The following is a 22,073-nucleotide window of genomic DNA, read 5'->3' as shown; positions in this document are numbered from 1 at the left end:
ACACCGTTTGTTTATCATCATCATACACCCTACATCATCATCATCAGCCTGGTTACGCCCATTGCAGGGCAAAGGCCTCTCCCATACTTCTCCAACTACCTCAGTCATGTACTAATTGTGGCTATGTTGTCCCTGCAAACTGCTGCACCCTACATCTACCCATTAAAAAAATTATAGCACCACTTGTTTATCATCATCATCAATCATCATCATCATCAGTAGCGGCAGTCCAGCAGTAGCCACAGTGTTTCGGGCGTCCGGTCGCCATTTCGCTTTTGTATGCGTGGGTTCAGGCATGATGCGAACTTTGTTCGTATGTTTGTCTCGAGCACACAGCACCACAAGGGCAATGCCAGCGACGTGCTTCAAGATGCTTACAACATTGCGTAAAAGTTATTCAGATCGACAACGGTTACCCAGCGATGCGACTGGCTGAAGTGGCTGAACCTTTTGACAGTGTGCCCGAGGACGAGGCCTTGAATGGCTTCGAGTTAAGTGCAACAAATGTAGTGTGTGTGTGCGTGCATGCGTGCGTGCGCGTGCACTTAAGAGGAGCATTGGTTGAAGTGTTACTCTGCCCGAATTTGCAAAATACAAAAATTTTGTTCATGGAAATTGAATGCCTTAAACATGTGTGCATACAACATACAGGTACGAGTTTACAAGCGTGCATGATAACGTTTCGCCATGCCGACCGAGTCAAAGTAGGTACGTCTTGTTCGTAGGAAACTCTGTGCCTGCAGACTCTGCGTCTATGCATTGCTGCTTCAATTTTCCACTGCATACTGCCCATGTCTTCGAAGGCAAAATAAAAGGAAGCGAGATGGCTGACCTCGCTTCAAAGATGTCGATGTTCTGTCGCAAACCATGAATCTCCCGCTGCAGCTGCTGCTTCTGGCTCAGGAGGTTTTCATCACGTCCTTCTTCATAGTTCAGCTTGCTCAACTGGGCCTACATAAACAGAACCAAACAAATCTGCCTACTGTCTAAAACTTTGTAAACAAACAAACAAATGAAACCAAGCAATATGTTTAAAAACTGTTGGAACTATTCACTCTAAGAGTATTAACTGACAGTAGAGAGTAATGACTGGTAACAACTGCCTAAGTATGAGAGTTACAAATTTTTGCTATTTGATTAGAAAATTTTCGATAGTCGACCACCTCTACCACAAATGCCTCTACATTGAAATGACCTGTATAACGCAGGAATAATTCTGTCCCAGTTCTATTGTAAGCTGTGCAGTGCGGGGCCTTTACAACGAAGTGACTTGTATAACGAATTTAACGAAGAGCCGATGCTTGCCGTGACTCTCCCAATTTAAGAATCTTTGACAGGTGGCAAAGCACGACTTTACCATCGGCACCGACCACGGTCAACCTGCACAACAGCAATGATGGCTGCACGCGGAGCGTTGCTCGAGACAAGTAATGCACAGTCTGCGATTTCGTCTGTTGTGCAGATTGGTCTTCGATAAACCACCCGCCATAAAGACTTCTCTGGCACCTCTCTCCCTTCTTTTCCACGCCTCCGAACACGAATGGCCTGCACCTATAGCTCAACGCCGTGCCACCCTCTGAAACACGGATGGACCGTGCCAACTGTGCTGCTCCCAGATTGCTCGGTGGCTCCGCATTTCTGCAAACAGCTTAGTCACTCATGTTCGTGTGTGTTGGTTGCTTCGAAATTGTTGCTGGCCATGTGGTTTCTCAGCCTCGTTTGACTTGCCGCCAAAACGGAAGACGGCTGATCCGCCCACTGATCATCGGCAATGCACAACGTTGCAGTGAAAAAAAAGCGCACAGCTATAGATTTGGAAGATAATTGCTTCTAATCGTTGAGGCCATCGTCTCAAACGTGCTTGCATCGAATAGCGACAGCGACGACAGCAGCGATGACGCATTAGAGCAGGCTGCCTGAACGTCGTCCTCACAGGAGGCCCGGTAGATGACTCAGTCCCTCCGAAACTTCATTTTCGCAAGGAACCTTCTGCTACATTACGTGGAGCACCTGGATTTCTTGGAGAAGGATGTCAGCAAGCTTCGCGTAAAGCATGCAACGTTGACAGACATAGGCTTTCCTCGTGCAAGCCAGTGAGAAGTACGTGGCGAGATGCTTGTGGAGATCTCGTCTCAGCGTAATTCTTTTGGATTTTTCAAGGTGACAGGGTGCCGCGGCAACCTTCTTGCATTTTTTAAAAGGCCCCTGATGGGGCCACCAACGCGATGCCTCGGTGGAGCTCGCATAATGCTTGCCACCCTTGACCCCTCTTTGCAGTTGTTATAGCAGTGCCATTCTTTAACGCCGACAGTTGTGGCTCGTTATACATGATCAGAGCGCCGAGGAAGCAGTTAAACAAGTCAACACAATCAGCAGCCGGATGGACGAAGGTGGTGGGGAGGGGCACTGGCCTCCCCGCCATTATAGTTTTCTCACAACAGCTCTGCCACTCCCCTATTTTGATTTTTTCATGCAACCCGGTATAACAATTATCGGTTATCCCACCATTTTGACGAGCTGCTGGCAAGGCTAGAGGCAATGGGACTCTTGGCCTTACGCACTAAATAGCAGCGTAGCATCCAATACTAACCCAAAGCAAACCTGCTCCTGTGGCAATCACGCCCGTCATTGCCGTGTCCCAATATAGCACAAGAAAATTTTCTGTTGTGCTAGTATAAAATCAAGTTGCCATCATACCCTTATCGCATTGAGCTCTTTCTCGATGCCGCGGTTGGCAGCCTCGTCCTTCTGGTAGCTGGCCTCGGTCTTTTTGCACTCGGCCTGCTTCTTCTTCGCCTCTTCCTGCGAGTGCTTGAGCCGCATCTCCGTCTGGCGGCTCTCCGTCTCGGCCTCCGCAATGTCGCTCTTGGCCGCTGCATGGCGAGGGTGACAACACAGAAAAAGTGAGCAATGCAAGCTTGTGTTCCTTTTGACTTGCATGGCCGGAGAAACAGTGGTTTAAAACAAGACAAGAGCAGACGGCTCGTGGCGTTTGCCCTCGTCTTGTTCTAAAGCGCCATTTTTTCGCCCAAGTACGTACCAACCAACCTAAATTTAGCTCTCTGTCAGCCAACAGATTCACGACTATTGGTGGTTGGAGCATGCAATACTTTTCTCAAGCAAATTTTGTGGCAGGCAAACTGTCTATTTGGAACTCGACAAACGAGTTAGAGAAACTGGCATAGGTGAGTGGAAGACCAAGGATTCAGACGCCACATACTGTCAGGAATATTGCTACCGGGAATCACATAGTTTCCATCAATACTCGAGGTAGGACAATCGGTCTACTTCTCAACAGTGTTGGTAAGTTTCTTTAGACAATCATCAGGAAAAAAGTCGCTAAGTGATAATACTGGTGAATTCAGTAACGTGCAACTTTGGGCGGGTTGGTTACCCATTATTATGCAGATTGTATTGAATGTTTGGAAATTAAACCATGTGCTGTTTCCTCCGAGATTACTTTCACATCTGTTAACATCATAAAAGCAACAAGCGGCCGATGCCGGCAATGTTTAGCGATGTATACAATTGATGCTATGTTTCTGCACATACAAGCTAAAGAAATAAAACTGCACTTTTAAACAAAATGTTGCAAAGTAAAGCCAGTAAAGCCAGTGAGTAAAGCCAGTGTAAACAACACTTTGAAGCAAAATGTTGCCTTATAGAAAAAGTTTAACATCCCGAGCACAACGTAAGCAGGGTTGGCTATGAGTGCCCTCTCCTGGCGATGACATTAAATACAAGAATTGTTGCTTAAATGAGAAAGCAAACAACGTTCTAGGAATCTAGTAAAAGAGGCATTAGTATAAGGTGTATGCATAGCTGCCAACTTGTGAACTTTAATATAAATAAAAATCCTCAGTACATGACAAATGGGAACGGGGGAGAGTGCGATAGCACATTTAGCCTGTGCACTAACATCTTGTCAGATAGACATAGACACTTTACAAGCAATGATTTACTTTTAGACTCGGCACACAATTAGCAACAATCTTGAAAGAGCAGAGGCTGATTTTTAGATCACTTCGTTGCTGCCGATTTCACCTACTTCAGAAACTTGGATAAATGAGAAACAGCACGCACACAAATATTTACATGGACATGGCCAAAAACAACAGAAGCTGCATCAACCAGCCAGTCTCCACTCTACAGGAAATCGCCTGGATAAGCTTGTTCAAAGCAAGTACCCCTCTAGTGTATTGCGTCTTGTGCCGCCACAAAATAGTGGCACTGGTAGCGTCACAATTTATTTCCTGCATGCATTTTGTAGCAATCTAGCAGCACCCCAGCCTTCAACACCTTTAAAGCTTTTTTTTGCGGACATGATGTATATTTCGTGGAACAACGCAATGTAATTGCAGAATAAGCCCAAGTTTTTATGAAAAATTCGGGAGTCGGTAGGTATGTGGCACTCAAGAGGCTAGCAGTCTGGAACAGCGCAGTGCCAGCTGCCTCAGCAGTGTGCCGAAAAAATGTAAGATACGATATCCTTCTGTTCACCACTGCAGCCGACACACGCAACGTCACGTACCCCTCAACTGCTCGGCAAGAGTCGCCTCCTCTCCCTCGGCGTTGCTCGCGAGGCCAGCGCTGACCGCCTGGAAATGCTTGTGAGCCGCGGCCATGGCCTCGGCATCCTTCTCGCTCTCCTCGGCCAGCTCGACGAGCGTCGCCTGCAACTTCTCCACCTGCTTTTCCTTGCTCGCTATGGCGGTCTTGTCCTGGTGGCAAAGAAGCAGAGCTTTTGTTTGAGCTGGTTGATCAGACATTCTGGTGTAAGTACTAAAGCACCAGAAAAAGAAAGACGCAGTAGCACACATCAATGGGACAGGCACCAAGTACCAGCTGATTTTATTCTTTGACGGAGACTAGCATTTAAGCCACAATCAATACAGCAGGCACCTTAATGAAGCCAGCAAAACAACAAATACAGTAGAATGCTCATCTCCTTCAAGCAATAAAATCGGTTTGGTAGTCGGCGCCTGTCCTGTTGACGTGTGTTTCTTCGTCTTTGTTTGTTTTTTGTTTTTCACCATAATACTTATACTGGTCGGCACAGTCCTCCAGAAACTGCATAGCTAACACAGGAAAGAGCTCTTAGTTGACGACTTCCTTTCAACTTGACACCAATTCTTACCGTTCATTCATTTGCAGAGCTCGACGTCATGAAGATTCACTGGCACCACCAACACATTGCACGCGAGCAAAAAAAAAATTTTTTTTGCAAGCTTACTGGCAGAAATTTTTCTCGGAGCGACGCCTTGGTGGAGAGCGTTGGATTAATTTTGGTACACAGGGTGTTTAAATGTGCACACAATGCATGGAACATGAATGTTCTTGTATTCTGCCTCCACCGGAATGCGGCTGCTGCAGCTGGGAATGGAGTCCACAACCTTACACACAGCAGCACAACACTGTAGTCGCAAGCCACCATTTTCTCACGTTACTCAGCAAAGATTGTTCTTGTGCTCTCTTTGCTTACAAGCATGTAGATTGTTTACTCAACTATGGCTTGTCATTTACAAAGAATACAACAACATTACTCATGTTCTTTTTAACTTTTGACAACTGTAATTACCATTCAACAACTGCATGCTTATTTAATGCTCCCATTACACTACATCTAGCTTACGATAACATAAGCTCTTGACATTTTTCATCATCTCTCCAGTCTTTCCTATACTACTTATTCACCGCTGGCACAGAATTATATTGTGCCATCGTCGTGCAGTTCATGTTTTCCTATTACCACTTGCCAGGTGCACACAAAATTTACACCTGCACCGGTTGCAGTGAAGACACCGGCAGATTTAGAGCACTGAGCCGAGACAGCGTACCTCATCAAGGCTCTTCTGGAGGCTCGTGCGTGTCTTGTGCTCTTCCTTGATGCGCCCCTTGCTGAACTGCAGGTCCGAGTCGGCCTTGGTCTCCTCCAGCTGGCACTCCTTCAGGCGACGCTCCAGTGACTCCAGCTTGTCACCGGTCTCCTGTGAATCAGCGGGCAATCCGCAATGTCACGACCACAACAACCCGACTGACACCAGCCCAATTGGTGCCACTGCGAGACCACAACCGCTGCAGTCCCTTTTCCAATTATGGCTACTACTTTCTAATGCATAACTGCGAGTCGACCTAGTTGGAACAGATTCATTTTTAAACGAACTTCTTGTGCAGAAATCAAACTGGGACAAAGAAAAGGAGCAACACAAGGACGAGCGCTTGTGTCGCTTACTTTCCAGTCGGCAATGCTGTGGAGGTTACGCAAGGTAGTGCGGTCATAGAAGTCTTGCTCCGTGTTTTTCGCAGTGCAACTGTTTCTGGTATGCGACACTTTCTGCGGTGCAACTATAGTTAAACCTCAACATAACGAAGTGTGTTCATATGCAATTTCCAATACAAAAAAATTTCGCTGCCACCGCAAAGGAATACCGAGGCAATAACTGAAAACTCCAGCGGACACTGATGGTCAAATGGTTTATTTACATGTGACTGTCTGCAAACACACCTCTTAAATCACGTGCAGCGTGACAGAGAGCAGACACAGAAGTGGAGCAGCGTCTTTGCTGACAGTGATTCGCTGGTGAATTCAGCGAATTCCAAAATCATGCGGCGCGCACTGCCCGATTTCAGGGGCCACAACTGACGACTGCAGTGTGAGCACAGCATATCGTACATTTGTACACCGACGCATTTTATGCTGCATATACTTCTGTATCTCAAGCGTACGTTACGTCAGCGCCCAATTTGGTGTTTCTTGTCGCCAACTGTCCCTGCCTCATGTGGCAATACAGTTGAATTTCGTTAATGCGACTCCAGTTGTGTCTATTTTTCAGCTAATCCGGTTAACAGATGAAGAACCCTGTATCCCAGAGCGCTGTGCAAATCAAAACTGACAAAAACCCCACCGTCAGGTGCTGTAGTGATGAAAGGGGTCTATTGCTGGAAAAGCTTAGCCTGAGATATGCTTTCGCTACTATGATGGAGCCATTTCTAGGCGTGCGATTTCATTTCTAGGGTGCAATTTCACACAGTGTTGCTTGCACGATTTTAATATGCAATGCATTATTCAAGCTTGAAAATTTGGCGTAACAGCCCCGTTATGGGCCATGTGCAGCGAAATTGAGTTCTATATAGTTTAAAACTTCTAGAAAAAGTTCTTATTGTGCTGCCGCCTCTCGGCTTCCATCAAAACTTTTTTTTTTCTTTCCTTATGATGTCTGCCATGACAGTAGTTTCATTTCATTTCATTTATTTTACCCTCAAGGTACACAGTACATTATAGAGGGGAGGGGCTAAGAGAATACAAAGTAAACATTGGTAAAAGTAACTAAAACAAAATAAATAACAGCAGTAATAATTCCAAATTTTGAGTTGACATCCGATGATAACGAACAGAGGTACAAAAGATAAATACAAATGTGATGTACACGATGGTAAAGAGGTTCGAAAAACATATTATGTAGAGTATATTTACAAAATGCATTGTTAACTTCTTTTATCATGATGCTGATGAAAACGCTGCAATAGAGAAAGGTATATACACATAGGCAAGACAAATGGTAAACATATCACAAAAGTTTGTTTTCAAGTTTTCTTGCGTGCGCTCACATACAAAGTTCGATTATGCTATGGGTGTATGCACTGGTTGCTCTGTTGCAAGTTAAACGAGCAGTGATTCCTCTCATCCGGACTACAAGCGCCGAACAAGAATATATCTGTTTCAGCATACCTACTATTTTAATTCTTATCATAAGTATTTATGTAAGCCCGTCTGTATTCACGAGTTCTGTTTGAAATATGTAAGTCTGAAGATTTTAAATATACAATAAAACATTTGACGCTGAAAAGGTTAACAATCTATCTAACATTTGATTACAGCAAGTATCTCGCTCGCTTAATTTTTTTTCTAGCAGGTGGGCACCACTCAGGTTGCTTGCAGAGGCTCACATGGCATGGCTCACTTTTGCTGTGGCTGCGCGTCTCTGGGACCGTGTTCTCTAACGATACCCGTCATTTTTATTGTTTTTCTATTTTAGTCTTCCGAACGTTCTTATTGGTTCGGAAGTCTGCCGCACTGCTGTCTTTGCTCGGATAGCACCTTTGATGCAACACACGATAAATATGAAAAATGACACTGAATGTTTCAAAATATGAGCCCCAGTTGTGTCAAACCATAAACATAAGTTGCATAATTAATGCATTTGTTTAAAGACTAATTACGGCATTTTATAGATGTATTTAACAATAAGCCATGTATAAAACTGTACAGATTAAACAAAAATTTCACTTTGTTGTTACCTAAAAATTATTTACTTGTTTTCTCTCAAAATAAGTCACTCTCAAGAAGTTAAATCAGCAATAACAAAATTTTGCTCTCGGGGGATGCATATTTTGAAAACGAATGTGACCTTCACAGGTCAACCCTGTGACAAATTGATGAAAAATGCAGACTTTTCTCTTTACAGGCCTGCATTTTTGTGGCCTTTTCTTTTTCCTAAATGATATGATACCAGGAATGCCTATAGCACTTTTACTGCTATTGTTGAAACAAAAAGTAGCAAAAGACATTGCATATTATTTATGTGCCAAATGACAAGATACTGCAACCTTTGTCATAACGAGCTACTGTATAAGCCAGAATAGAGGTAGATATTTTTTCCCGAAAAGAAAGCAGCTAAAGTCGTCCTTCGTCTTATTATAGCGATCTTTAGCCCATTGTGAGTTATCTTCTGGCCAAGTCAAGATCAGGGGTCGATCTATATTCTGGATCGACCTAATTCTGGTTTATACGGTAAGTCGTCGTGGGCCCCCAAGTGGTTAAAACAGACACATCACGGTGACTGTCATGTTACACGACGAGATAGTGCACATCCTGATTACGGAGAGACTAAGAACAATTGTGGAGTGAAACACCAGGGAGTGCTGAGACAGTGTTGAAAAATCAGCCCTGACGGTGCACTTCACGAAGTGCAGGACACCTCTAGGCCTTACCTCATCCTTTTTACGCTCCATCGTGGCGATGAGCTTGCTCATGTCCTTGGTCTTGGCCTGCAGCTCCTCGACCGAGGCCTTGGACTGCTGAACGGTCGCCTTCATCTTCTCCAGCTTTTCCTTCGAGGTCCGGCTGAGCTCCTGGGCATAAAATGCAGAACATTATATGAATACAGAAATGTGAATGCCGCGTGAACTTAGCTATAACTATAATGAGACAGGAATGCAAGTGAGTGATCTGCAGCGTACGCCCTTAAACTAAATTACTGGTTGTTTCGCTTGGAGCTGGGATAGAACTTGAGTAGTGGACCAACAGCAAGAAGCTTGGCTCATTACTTACGGCAAGACTTACATTGGTCCCAAATTAAAAAAGCTGCTAGTGGGAACTGTTCAACTTGACTACCCTGGGCAGCTGCTGTTCACTTACGTTACAAATAGGGTTCCGACTTTTCCATATGAGAAATTTGAAAGCCAGAAAAAATGCAATACCTAAAGACATGTGGTGGCGCCACCATGGATTTCTCAAATCAGCTGGCGGTGATGTCATGATTCTGGCGGCATCTGCCCAAGCTTAGTTAATTTCTTGTAGTAAAAGATGGACTACATTGTATTCTAAAGTAGCCAACGAGTGAACTTATTGAGCCAGTATGGCCAAAGTACAAAAAGTACTTTGAAATCAATGTCCTCATATTGAGAAACCAATGCTATGGCACCAGCTTCAAATTTTTTAAAACTGTAATCATTTTCTCTTCCAATAACTAACCTAGTACCACATAATTAATGACAAAAAAACTTTGGGAAAATATTTCATCATTTTCGATTGATTCAGTGTAACTCTCTGGTGTTCCTTTAACCCTTTAAGTGTCACCGACGTCCCAGTACACTTCCACGTTTCTGTCCAGCCATGTCACTGACACACCCATACATTCTCCAGTCTCTCCACTCGGATGTGTGTAGTAAGACAAAGTTGGTGAGCTTCAAGGTAGTACTGCCATCTGTAGTACGTTTGTAGAATAATTTTTTTCTCCTCTCTGTGGGTTTGCTCAGTATAGGCTTTTGCTAGTGCGGTGCGAAACGCGCCCCTTTGTAGGTGCTGGTGTGCTTTCTACAGGACAGCTCTGCCCTCTGTCGTGTCCCTTTCACCTGTTGCCCTCGTTGCTTTGTCTGGTTGAGTACAAGTAAACGAAAGCGCTCCTTCCTTGAGCATGGATGAGTGACCGCTTTGAGATGGCTGCTCGCGTGAGACCTTCACTCCTAAATAGAGTGGTGGCTCTTCCAACTACAAATACATGCCAAGCTCGAACTCCAAAGATGAAAGTTTGTTATCGGAAGAAGAAGCCACTTCAACTGCATTGCATTCTGACTCTGACACGCCGGCAGCATCATGGAAGCATGTGCATCAAAATGAAACGAGGTTGTAGACAGGAAACGAAGGTATGAATGTGAGGACCATACCAATAATGCATTTGCCATTATTTGCATCTTTCTTTTCCGATAGTACAGAAGCAAAAATAAACAATGGTGTTCGGTTTCTAATGTCCAAGAAGAAAACCGAATGCTGGGGGTGCGCCACCTCGGAAAAAAAAAAACACTGAAAGGATTAAGTGTGAAAGAAAGCCTCATTATGTTTTCTTGTGCACAGACGAACTTTCAACCAAGCTTCTTGACAGGTTACTCAACTGTCCTCTTGTTTGGAAAGTGCAAAAGCCTGCACTGTTTTGCTTTTTTACCTTGATGTTGCCTGTACGAGGCTGTCTTCTTTGCCCGATTTGTCAGAAATGGAACTACACTTACGATGTCTGCTGTGCATCTTGCTATCTATCTAGCCGTCTATGGCGAGTATTTAAATTTTAATTTTCTTTCCCCGGAGGCACTACCAGGGTGTCTACCAAGCTGACATTTCCAAATTCCCTGAGTTTTCCAGGTTTTCCCTGAGCACTTTTGGTAAATTCCCTGAATGAGCCAGAACTTTGTTTTATGTCAAGACAGGCTGACACCATGTTGCCCGATACTGTCACTCTCTAGTAAGCATGTTGAAACAAAAAAATGACTTAATCCAGTTTGAATAGTAAGGATTAATATCTATTTTATTTAAAAAGAAAACAGAAGGAAGGTGTTAGTAAAATGCACAGTGAAAAAATGATAAAACCCATTGCAAATTGGGTCAAACATTTACAAATACGAATGTAAGGAGATGAATACATAAGTAAATATTTTTTTAATATGAGCTATTTCTATCAACTGATAGCAAGCTCATCGGTATGAGGCCTGAACTTTGTGACAACTAAGATTCTCTCTCAGCAGCTGGGAAGTCAATCTCAACGGTCCTGACAATGACATACCCTCAGCCCGTACAAAACATCTCAGTGTACGGTTTCACTGCTTTAAATAGCTTATTTTGGTTTAAATGAGGGACACCTGCATCTCGGCATCAGCCAACGCTTTGTTTTTTGAGCTCAAGCTCCTTCAAAGAGGTGGCGGCATGCCTAATTTCCCGTTAATTCCTCAGGACGCCGGTCCTTCCTGTTCTCATCCTCCTTCTGCCACACGTTCACCCTATGGATAATTTGAAGCATCCTCTTGGTCAGTTGTACAGTCAACGTCCAAAATTTCGGACTCCCTAGGGGCCGTAAAAACATCCGAAAAATCGGGCAGTCCAAAAAAAAAATGAATGCATGTCTCTAACTGCCTATAAGGGCTAAAATTGGCACAGGCAGGTCCGCAAAAGTTCTTAAGGCCTGCCAGTACACTTATTAGGCATATCAGTGCTCGTGCTGTGACAGGAGATGGGGGTGCACGCGCGTATATTTAAGGAGTACATACTGTGTCCTGTGACAATTGCCCCTTCCCACGCTTGTTAAGCTTCGCCGCCTAACATTGCTGTAATGTGGCAAAGCTGACTTTCGGAGAATGGCATTACGAAACGCGCTGTGTGTGCTCTGAGAGCTTCGAAGCCAATGGCGAAGATTACAAACGTGGTGTTGGTGCCATTGCTGACAGCGGCGAATTCTTTCAATGAAAAACACGGCACTGCACGGCAAGAAGCTTAACAGCGAACGTAGAAGCAGCTAGGCCTAACGTTGCCGTGGTGGTAGCTACGGCTGCCGGCGGATCTGCGTGCGATAGTGCCAGTTCGAGGCGGCGAGATAATCAAAATGGCGGCGGTGGAGGCTTTGATTAATTCCATTTTAGACCTGCAGTCAGGGCAATATACATTTACTATATGGAGTACGTGGTGGTGCCGCAAAGCCGTGTAAATTATCGGGCATGTCCGAAAAAGCGTCTGGAAAATCGGTCGTTAACTACTCTGGCAACACATCGTGCCGATGACACGGCGCCAATGACGATTCATTGCGATTCCTCTGTTACTGGAGCGAGCATTAACACGACTTTCGTTCCCTTTCAATAAGGTTACAGCTAATTTTCCCTGACAGAAGCACAAATTCCCTGAGTTTTCCCTGAGTTTTTCCAGACTGTTCAAATTCCCTGAGAATTCCCGGTTTTCCCGGTTGGTAGACACCCTGCACTACGCATTCTTCTTGCAGGACGCCAAAATTGCAACAGAAAGATATACATCACATGGACGCCTGCTCTCACCCTCACGGAGGACGGTAACAACGAGGCGGCACACGACGCGGCTCGAGGGCTTACAGACCAAGCCGCAGTCGCAAGTGGCGCCCCGACACCCTCCGGACGTGACGGTGCGGTAAAGAGTGGGAATGGGAGGACAGAATGACCACACATAATGACATCACGAAACGCTGTAGGTTAAAGAGGGCCCTATTCCCGCGACCTCATGCAAAATTAACAAAAAATCAGTCTGTCGCATGGCGGCAGTTACAAACTAGTACGTATCCAAATCCAGCGGTCTCGCATATCATATATCCGGATTCTAACGGACAAATGCAACACATGTGAATCCAGAGCCACTCTGGAACAATGCCGAGGGATATATAACAATAACGAGAACAAGGCCTCTAGCAAAAGCCTTCGCACGCGTTGGGAAGCCGCACTGCTCAGCCCCGCCTTCGAGGATCAACTATGGGCCGTCCAGAGGGCCGAGGATGCCACCAGGACCCACGAACTCCTGGCCGTCATCTAGGCGGGGCCTTTGGCCCTCCCCACCAACTCGCAGGGCACACAATAAAGCTATTTCCTCCTCCTCCTCCTTTTCATTTTAACCCTTTGTGGTCGTTCAAGACAGGCACAAATTCGCTCATTTACACGCTACGCAGAAAAAGCGCTCAGATGAACAAACGCACTTAAGTGATTTATTTTTGAAAATTCATTTATTCCCGAGGCTCTGAACAGTACTTTGGCACTCTGTGGTAGCACTCTAAGTACACCTGGGTGAAGATCAGGATTTGTACTGCAGGTCTGCAGGGTCCTAATTGTCACTTGCTTTTAAATTATTCTCATTTGAGGACGTTTGCTGACCATTCAATCGCGAACAATATTTATCTACACCACTAAAACAATCCAATTCACTTAACTCAAGTGAATTTTGTCCATAAAACGAACATGCAGAGAACGCCGTCATCTTGTCGTCGCTTCACACTACAAATCACGCTAAAAATCTCTTTGAGCATGCAGGAAGGAAAAAAAATGTTGCCAGTGTCAGTAGACATTGCAAAGTGCACTTATTAGTTGGAAAAATTCCAGAAAGCTGGCACTATCAACCCAAATAACCGGCGAACACAAGCATGCATGCATGTTGGACACTTTCCGACATCTGAACAGAAGAGATATTTTTTCCATGTTGAGAGGGGCCCAACATATGACTGCAAAGGGTTCAGAGAAAGGCTACCAAAACAAACCCAAAGTTTGACATGCCTTTTATCATTTCTTACAGTGTTGTTCACGCAAGTTTGGATCCGTGGCCTGCTTACTTTAGCACAAAGTCTAAATCAAAGTGCTTTTCCTTCCAACCACACTCTGCAACTTTTCAAATGCTTAATTCTATGTTGAGAAACATTCCTTGGTGCAGTGAGATGTGTGACTATGCCGACCATGCAACAAAATGCGATGGCTGCTGTAACCGCATGACATCCACAACACCGGCTAGCAGCCACATATGGGCCAGCCAAGCCAGGCTGTTTCTGATGCATCTGTTCATCTTTCACACACAGTACTTTGAACTGAGCCTTCTCAGTGGCTTCCTTTACAAATACTTCAGTGGTGGAACAGCCATTTCAGCTTTAGGCGCAGGTCCTGGTGCAAGCAAAAAGCCGATTTGGCGCGGCAGCAAGCACTTTCGGCACAGGGTCCAACACACATGTGCTTATAATATACCATGCAAATTTTGACATTTAGTCAATATGTTGTGGATACAGGTTTCCACGAGGCTTATGCTGCGAGCACAGTCAGAAAAGAATGCGACGCTCCTCGACACAACGCACAACGGGCGCTATGGCCAGGTTCGTCGATACGACACAGAGAAGGCACCACAGACAGATCGTCAACAAATGCACGCTTATCAACCCAGGATGCAACACAGTGCGACAGTCACAGCTTGTGTGCAAAGGCTCACCGCAAGGCCGATTAGGATGCACGCCTGCAATGTACATGACATCCCACAATATACCGTATTTACTCGCATAACGATCGCACTTTTTTGTAAGAAAAAATTGATGCAAATTCAGGGGTGCGATCATTACGCGAGAGTTATATTTCCCGCGAAAAAAAGAAGTTTTTTTTTTGGCCCCCCGTTTGCTGCGGGATGCGGGTGCGGGACACCAAAACGAAAATGGTGGCCGGCGAAGCAAGCCGAACGCACCGAACGCGATTTTTTTTTCTTCTCGTGAGTACATTACATGCATTGAAACAGTTTTTTCCGTGTCAGTAATAAATAATATCGTTAATATCGGCAAGTTTGCGGCAATAACGTAGCCATGCCCACTTTGAGGGGGCAAAAACAGATGGGCACGCTTAGCTGCCAGTGACATAGAAACACATGGCGGGCATGCTGCAGAAACTGCAGCATCTGTCTTCTCTACTATCCTAATACCGCACGTTTGCGCTAAGGGTTGGTGAATATCTTAGCTGTGTTACAAGCGTTGGGGTATTAATAAAGTACACTTTCAACGTATCAGTGTAAACGTGGCTACTACCGCCCCTCGCGATTTGTTGCTTGCCCACGAGTGCAGATGAGAAGAATCGAAAGGTGCCTTTTTTGTTGTTGTTGACCGCAACTATTATAAAGCCTACACATAATAAAGGAAAGTTCCGTTGTACCTTTTTATGCGAAGCATATTACTAGAGCTCAACCCAGCTCCTCAGGCCCGGCGGTGTCGCCTTCAATACCACGTGACACCGTGACGTCACGACAGAGGAGAAACGGGGCTCCAACTCGCGCCGTCGGCGGTATATAAGCAGCTGCGCTTGCCTCTGCTAGACACTCATTAGGTGAGATGCCTCCTTGAGACAGAGCTGCTCGTTGGAATGAGAAGCGAAGGTTGCGGCGTGCTACAGAGACTGTTTCTAGGTGGCTTTGCTACGGCGCAGCGACTACGCGCCCCGCATCGGACGCGGTGAGCGTCGAGCAACGCAGCGTTCGGCGCGACAACGAAATGTGCGCCTGAGCAAGCGCCGCACGCCTGAGCCGACGCCGACGACACCGGCTTTTCTGCGACACGAGCTCCTTAACGCTGTCGCGTTAAAATAAAGGCTAGTATGCTTCGCATCCTGGGCTTAACCTTAGCTAAGCCACAGCCATTTTTTTTGTCATGGAAGTGCAGAAAGTGATGAAAGTAATGAAATGAGGCATCTACTTAAGAATGTTTGGTGCGTGCAGACTGCTTGGTTCGTCTTGAATAGTCGTTCGCGTAGCATTCAACAGATGGTAAGTGCGATCATTATTAGCTAGACTTGGCACACGACCTATCGCTGCGGCAAGTTCGGGGTGCGATCATTACGCGGGAAATTTTTTAAAAATCAAATTTTGACGACAAAATTCAGGGGTGCGATCATTACGCGAGTGCGATCATTATGTGAGTAAATACGGTACTCATGTCACGCCATGTACATTAGGGAGTTTTCAAATAGGGGCTGCACAGGTTTCGCAGCCGCAAGGAAAAAAAATAAAACAGCATCAGTGCCACTGCGCATGCGCGAAACACAAACAGGGTTTTGCATTTGCGTCGGTGACTTTGTCATCGAAATAACCCCCGACCGAAGCTCGACGCAATACTTTTGCGTCAACAAGCATGCCTCACCCATTGAAGTGGCGGCTCTCGCCGTGTATCACATGTAACCTCATTCGCTAATACCACTTTTAACTATGCACCACGTGCGATTCTGACCGCAGTGGATCCTTCCAAAGCCCCGCCATCACACATAAACACAGAAAAAGCTTTAACTTTAATCCTAGAATGTGACATCCTCCTTCGGCAAACTCCGTGGTACCACACATATAATTTCTCACTATATAGCGAGAAACTATGGACGGGCCTCTACTTCCTTCTATGATGATGATGATAGTGTGCTGTTGGTTTTGATTTACGTTTTGCTAGCTGCTAAGCATCGACAGAAGGAGGGATTCACTCTTATGCATTTTTGGTGCAGGCTCTGCGCAATTTCCCACTAAAATGCCATTTTGGGACAGGATGGCGCAAAGGCCCACTCTCGGCGGAGTTTGGCACAGCTGTTCCACCACTGATGCTTATTATGCAATGCAAAATTAAGCAGCTTCATGCAAAAGGAAACTATAGTAACCAGGGTGTCTACCAAGTTGACATTTCCAAATTCCCTGAGTTTTCCAGGTTTTCCCTGAGCACCTTTGCGAAATTCCCTGAATGAGCCAGAACTTTGTTTTATGTCAAGACAGGCTGACACCACGTTGCCCGATGCTGTCACTCTCTAGTAAGCATGCTGAAAAAAAAAAAGACTTAATCCAGTTTGAATAGTAAGGAGTAATATCTATTTTATTTAAAAAGAAAACAGAAGGAAGGTGCGAGTAAAATGCACAGAGAAAGAAATGGTAAAGCCCATTCCAAATTGAGTCGAACATTTTCAAATACGAATGAAAAGGAGATGCATACATAAGTAAATATTTTTTTAATATCAGCTATTTCCATCAACTGACAGCAAGCTCATCTGTATGAGGTCCTGAACTTTGTCACAACTAAGGTTCTCTCTCAGCAGCTGGGAAGTCAACCTCAACTGTCCTGACATACTCTCAGCCCGTACACAACATGTCAGTGTTGGGTTTCACTGCTTAAACAATTTATTTTGGTTTGGATGAGGGACACCTGTGTCTCAGCGTCAGCCAACACTTAGTTTTTTTAGCTCAAGCTCCTTCAAAAAGGCGCCGGCAATTCCTTTCCCGTTAATTCCTCAGTGCGTCGGTCCTTTCTGTTCTCATCCTCCTTCTACCACGCTTTCACCGCATGGATCATCTGAAGCATCCTCTTGGTCAGTTGTACAGTCAACATTTGATTTTCGGATTTCCGAGGGGCCGCAAAAAAAAAAAAAAAAAAACGGGCAGTCTGAAAAAGATTAATGCATGTCTTTAACTGCCTTTAAGGGCTAAAATTACCACAGGCAAGCCTGAAAAAGCTCTGAAGGCCTGCCAGTACGCTTATTAGGCATATCAGGGCTTGTACTGTGACAGGAGACGGGGTGCACGCATGTGTAATTAAGGAATACATACTATGTCCCGTGACAATTGCCCCCTTCCCACGCTTGTTATGCTTCACCGCCTAACACTAGTGCACTGAGGCGAAGCTAACTTTCGGAGACTGGCATTACGCAACGCACTGTGCTCTGCGAGTTTCAAAGCCAATCGCGAGGATTACAAAGGCGGAGTCGGTGCCATTGGTGATAGCGGCGAATTCTTTCAATGAAAAACACGGCACCGCATGGCAAGAAGCTTAATAGCGAACATAGAAGCAGCTAGGCCTAACGTTGCCGCGGTGGTGGTTACGGCTGCCAACGGATCTGCCTGCGAGAGTGCCGGTTCGAGGCGGCGAGATAATCAAAATAGCGGCGGTGGCGGCTTTGATTAATGCCATTTCAGACCTGCAGTCAGGGCAATATACATTGACCATATGGAGTATGTGGCGGTGCCGCAAAACCGTGCAAATTATCGGGCATGTCCGAAAAATCGGGCGTCTAGAAAATCGGTCGTTAACTACTCTGGCAATACATCGTGCCGATGACACGGCGTTAATGACGATTCGTTGCGATTCCTCTGTTACTGGAGCCAGCATTAACACGACTTTCGTTCCCTTTCAATAGAGTTACAGCTAATTTTCCCTGATGGAAGCACAAATTCCCTGAGTTTTCCCTGAGTTTTTCCAGACTGTTCAAATTCCCTGAGAATTCCCGGTTTTCCCGGTTGGTAGACACCCTGAGTAACTTAAAGAACACCGATATTGTAGGCTAACAATGCGATTCACATGCAAGTAAGTACGATGATACACGACAATTCGCAAGCACAAATGCTTGTTCACATAGAAGCAGGAATAAAAGTAAACAAAGAACAAGCAGCCAGGAATGTGTGTGTAGTCAGGGTTAGGTAATTTACAGCAGACACTGACCTCAGTCTGGACATACTGCCACGCGACATACAACTTCGTCAGGTGATCCAGCTCTCGCGACACCTTGGTGTAGTCCAGGTACGCCTGCCTCTCCTCCTTCAGCTTGTTCAGCGTAGGCGTGATCTCCTCATTCAGCAACTGAAATGCCCACACACAAATCAGACGTGTGGTGCAACACAAAACTTCAAAGAGGCATCAAAACATGTTCCTTTGAAACTGAGGTTATTCTGAAATCTGCAAGCTTCCCTCTCCTCTGAGATGCTAGTCTAGACACTGCCAAATTCGCCATCTGAACAGCTCTGATCACAGTGCTGTTGTGGCCTTCCTGATTGGCTCAAAACACCAGCATGGTGGAATTAAACCACATGGCCGCCCATGGTCATTGCAAGCATGCTGGCTAACAAAGTTACCACAAATGAAAGATCAGCACCTGTGACTGGAAAATGATCTGGCGTTTGCAACACTTAGCACTGGAGGCCATGAATAGAACTGCAACAAAAATGTCAGGCTGTTCATGCTTTCCCATTACATAGGCTAACAGCTGTCAGAGAATAGTGGAGAGAAAAGCTTTTGCACCACCTAAAATACAGCAGCTGGCCCAGAGATGATGATGATGAGAAAATCTTAACTACAACAGCAATGTCACAATGTTGACGAAAACACCAAAGACAGCATGACAGCTAACACCTTCTTTTCTTTCAGGTGGTTTCTAAACTCCATTTCATACTTAGCAGGGAACGTTGCCGAAGCTATGCAAGTAGTGCAGTCATAAAAGTCTCCGCGCCATTCACAGTGCAGTTGGTTTTGATGTGCAATGATTTCTACACAATTAATAATTGTACGTACGGTTAAGTCAGATCTCGTTATTTGTGCACCTTCGTGTTCCCAAATGTGACATACCTACTATGTTCTCGTCGTGAGCGCAAGGGGTGTGCTGCAGCAGATGCAGAAACGTGCCACTCAACTCATTTGGTGGTAAATAGGTGCATATCTGCTATGTTTTCCACGTTACAAATCACTTTCATATTTTGTAACACAAGAGTACAAGACGATGTTACACCTACCTGCATGACACATGCCCATATCTTTCTTTCATGTGTGATGCACAACTCTTCGCTCTAGCTTTTACAGCGTTGCCTGCTAGCATGAAACGAAGTATACTCAGGAAACAAGATAAGACAGCAGCAACAAATGATATGACAGTGTGGGGAAGTACTACGACTCGCACTGACAAAAGTTTACCAGATGTTAACGAAAACTGCAATGTCGTATGAAATGGAAACGCCCATTCTGCAGCTCGGGAATGTAGACAGACATCAGCGTTCTGTGAAGCACCATTGATAGCTAGCTGATAAAGAGCTCAAGAAAGAGTGCAAGGGTTTAGAAAAGAGCATAGAAGGATCGTGGAAGACAGGCCAGAGTTGTCGACAAGCAGACCTCAAGACCAGCTAACCAGAGTAAAGGAGTGACAGGGCAGTGCAACAGCGTCCAAAGCTAGCATACAACCACAGCCAGCCGTTGGTTCACCCCTGGCAACAAGGGCACCAGTCAGCCAACCACTAAAACCATCAACCAGCATCCATAAGCCTCTTCCGAAGATCTTGAACCAAATGAGAAATTTTCTCCTTTTGCAATTTTCTTGCAAAGGACTTGGGGATTCCAGCGACGAATGGCCGTGGACTTCAAGACAACCACGGGAGTGAGCCGATAACAATTATCGCTGGCTGTCATATAGTAATAGCCTTATGAACTCACAAAGTAGGTGCGAACTTAACTGAAATTCATGCAGCTGCAGCAGCGTGTGGAAATTGCTGAACTACAGAAATGTTCTAAAGTCAATGATGATAGCTTGCCATTACTGTAGATTTAATTTCACATTGGTAAATTTTTTCGGAAAACAAGAAATACGTGTTAGAATCAAATACTTATGGTAATCGCTAAGCTGTCTCCCTGTCTGTGCCACGACTTCTGTGTGTCCGGGGTGAACCCAAACACATTGTGAATGGCAGCAACGTTACAACACATTACCACACAATCCCTCGAGGGATAAACAATGTACCAGTGATCAAGAGTGAACACACCAAGCTCAAAACAGTATAGTAGAGCAGCAAACAAAGGGAGCATGGTAAAGGCTGGCCTTACACTGTCCAGTTCGGCCAGCTTGGCTTCCTTCTTCTCGATGGTGCGCTGTGCCACCTGCTTTTTGCTCTCATACATACGTGTGCCAGCGGCTTCCTCGATCATGGCTAAGATCTGCAATAGAACATGTGAACATGTACTGCCATGTGCTTTCCTCTGACAGTTGCTATTTGGCAAACAAGATCTGCAGAAATCCGCAAGGTTGAAGCAGTTTTGTGAAAGGAAAAATTGTCGGCCTCTCAAAAGTAGCAGAAAGCTATATAGGTTTCTCAGAAAGAAAGCTTCAGAGTTGAGAAACGAACGAGGGACCAACAGCCTTTCCGGGGTGGCCGCTCTACCATCGGTGTTACCCAGGAGGTTAGCAAATCACAGAGCCAGGCTGAATTAATCAACTCGAAGCACAAGAACATTGAATATAGCAAATAAGTTCTGCAGAAATCCACACAGAAACCCATATTGGTTTATTTCTTAAAAAACCCTACAGGTGTCCTTCATAGCTTAATGCTACTATTGTCTGGATGAAAATGTTTCCTTTCAATCACTATTTGAGTCGGTTTCTGACAAGATTCCGTCAGTTTTTTGGAGTGACAATACACACATCAATAAGTGACAATACATGGTAGAACATTGTCGATGAGTTTATAAAAGGAATGCTGCATTGCTCAAATTTAACTCTGAAGGGCACAACAAGAGCAGGGATCGAATTCTGTCTAAAGCATTAGAAGTGTGCTTTCAATCATGTGGCATTCACAAAAGGTTAAATTTGAACGCTGAGAAACATATTCCTCTTCATCATTATCGGCAGCCTATTTATGCCCACTGCAGGATGATGGCCTCTACCAGCTATCTCTAATTAGTACCATTGTCTTGCGCTAACAGATTCCAAGTTCTGCCTGAAAATTTCCCAATTTCAAAACCCCATCTAATTTTTTGCCATCCTTGACTGTGCTTCCCTTCCCTTGGCACCAATTCTGTGACTCTAATGGTCCAGTGGTTATCTTACCTATCCATTACGTGGCCTGCCCAACTACACTTATTTCTCTGAATGTCAACTAGAATATCGGCTACGCCCACTTGCTCTCTGATCCCGTCTCTCTTCCTGTCTGTTAACGTTATGCCTAACATTTTTCATACCCTTGCTCGCTGCGCAGTCCTGGACTTCTTCTCAAGCCACTTTGTCCCATACTGTCCCACTTTGTTTCTGTCCCATACATTAGTATTGGAAAAATGAAATACTAATTGTATACTTTTCAAGGATAGCAGTATGGTGCCACTCATCACTTTGTAATGCTTGTCATATGCACTGCATTGCATAATGCACAGTGCATTGCAAACCATTTCTTTTTCAGCAAATTTTCTTCTCATGATCATGGTCCCTGGTGAGTAATTCACCTAAATAGACAT

The 22,073-nt window shown here is 45.0% G+C and overlaps 1 protein-coding gene across 2 annotated transcripts in view; it reads right to left on the bottom strand.

Moving 5' to 3' along the window:
* LOC139056318 (structural maintenance of chromosomes protein 2-like) overlaps positions 1-22,073 on the bottom strand; it is an 84,310-nt gene that overhangs the window by 38,729 nt on the left and 23,508 nt on the right. For both annotated transcript variants that reach the window (XM_070534476.1, XM_070534475.1), the window contains exons 3-9: positions 20,673-20,783; positions 18,531-18,668; positions 8,992-9,132; positions 5,838-5,987; positions 4,532-4,721; positions 2,698-2,873; positions 833-951 (exon numbers count right to left, since the gene is read on the bottom strand). In XM_070534476.1, coding sequence (XP_070390577.1) covers positions 833-951; positions 2,698-2,873; positions 4,532-4,721; positions 5,838-5,987; positions 8,992-9,132; positions 18,531-18,668; positions 20,673-20,783 — 1,025 coding nt within the window. The remainder of the gene's footprint in view (positions 1-832; positions 952-2,697; positions 2,874-4,531; positions 4,722-5,837; positions 5,988-8,991; positions 9,133-18,530; positions 18,669-20,672; positions 20,784-22,073) is intronic.

This window comes from Dermacentor albipictus, chromosome 2, assembly GCF_038994185.2.
Source record: "Dermacentor albipictus isolate Rhodes 1998 colony chromosome 2, USDA_Dalb.pri_finalv2, whole genome shotgun sequence".
Lineage (NCBI taxonomy): Eukaryota > Metazoa > Arthropoda > Arachnida > Ixodida > Ixodidae > Dermacentor > Dermacentor albipictus.
Note: the sequence above shows the minus strand (reverse complement) of the source record. Positions and strands in the feature narration are given on the sequence as shown.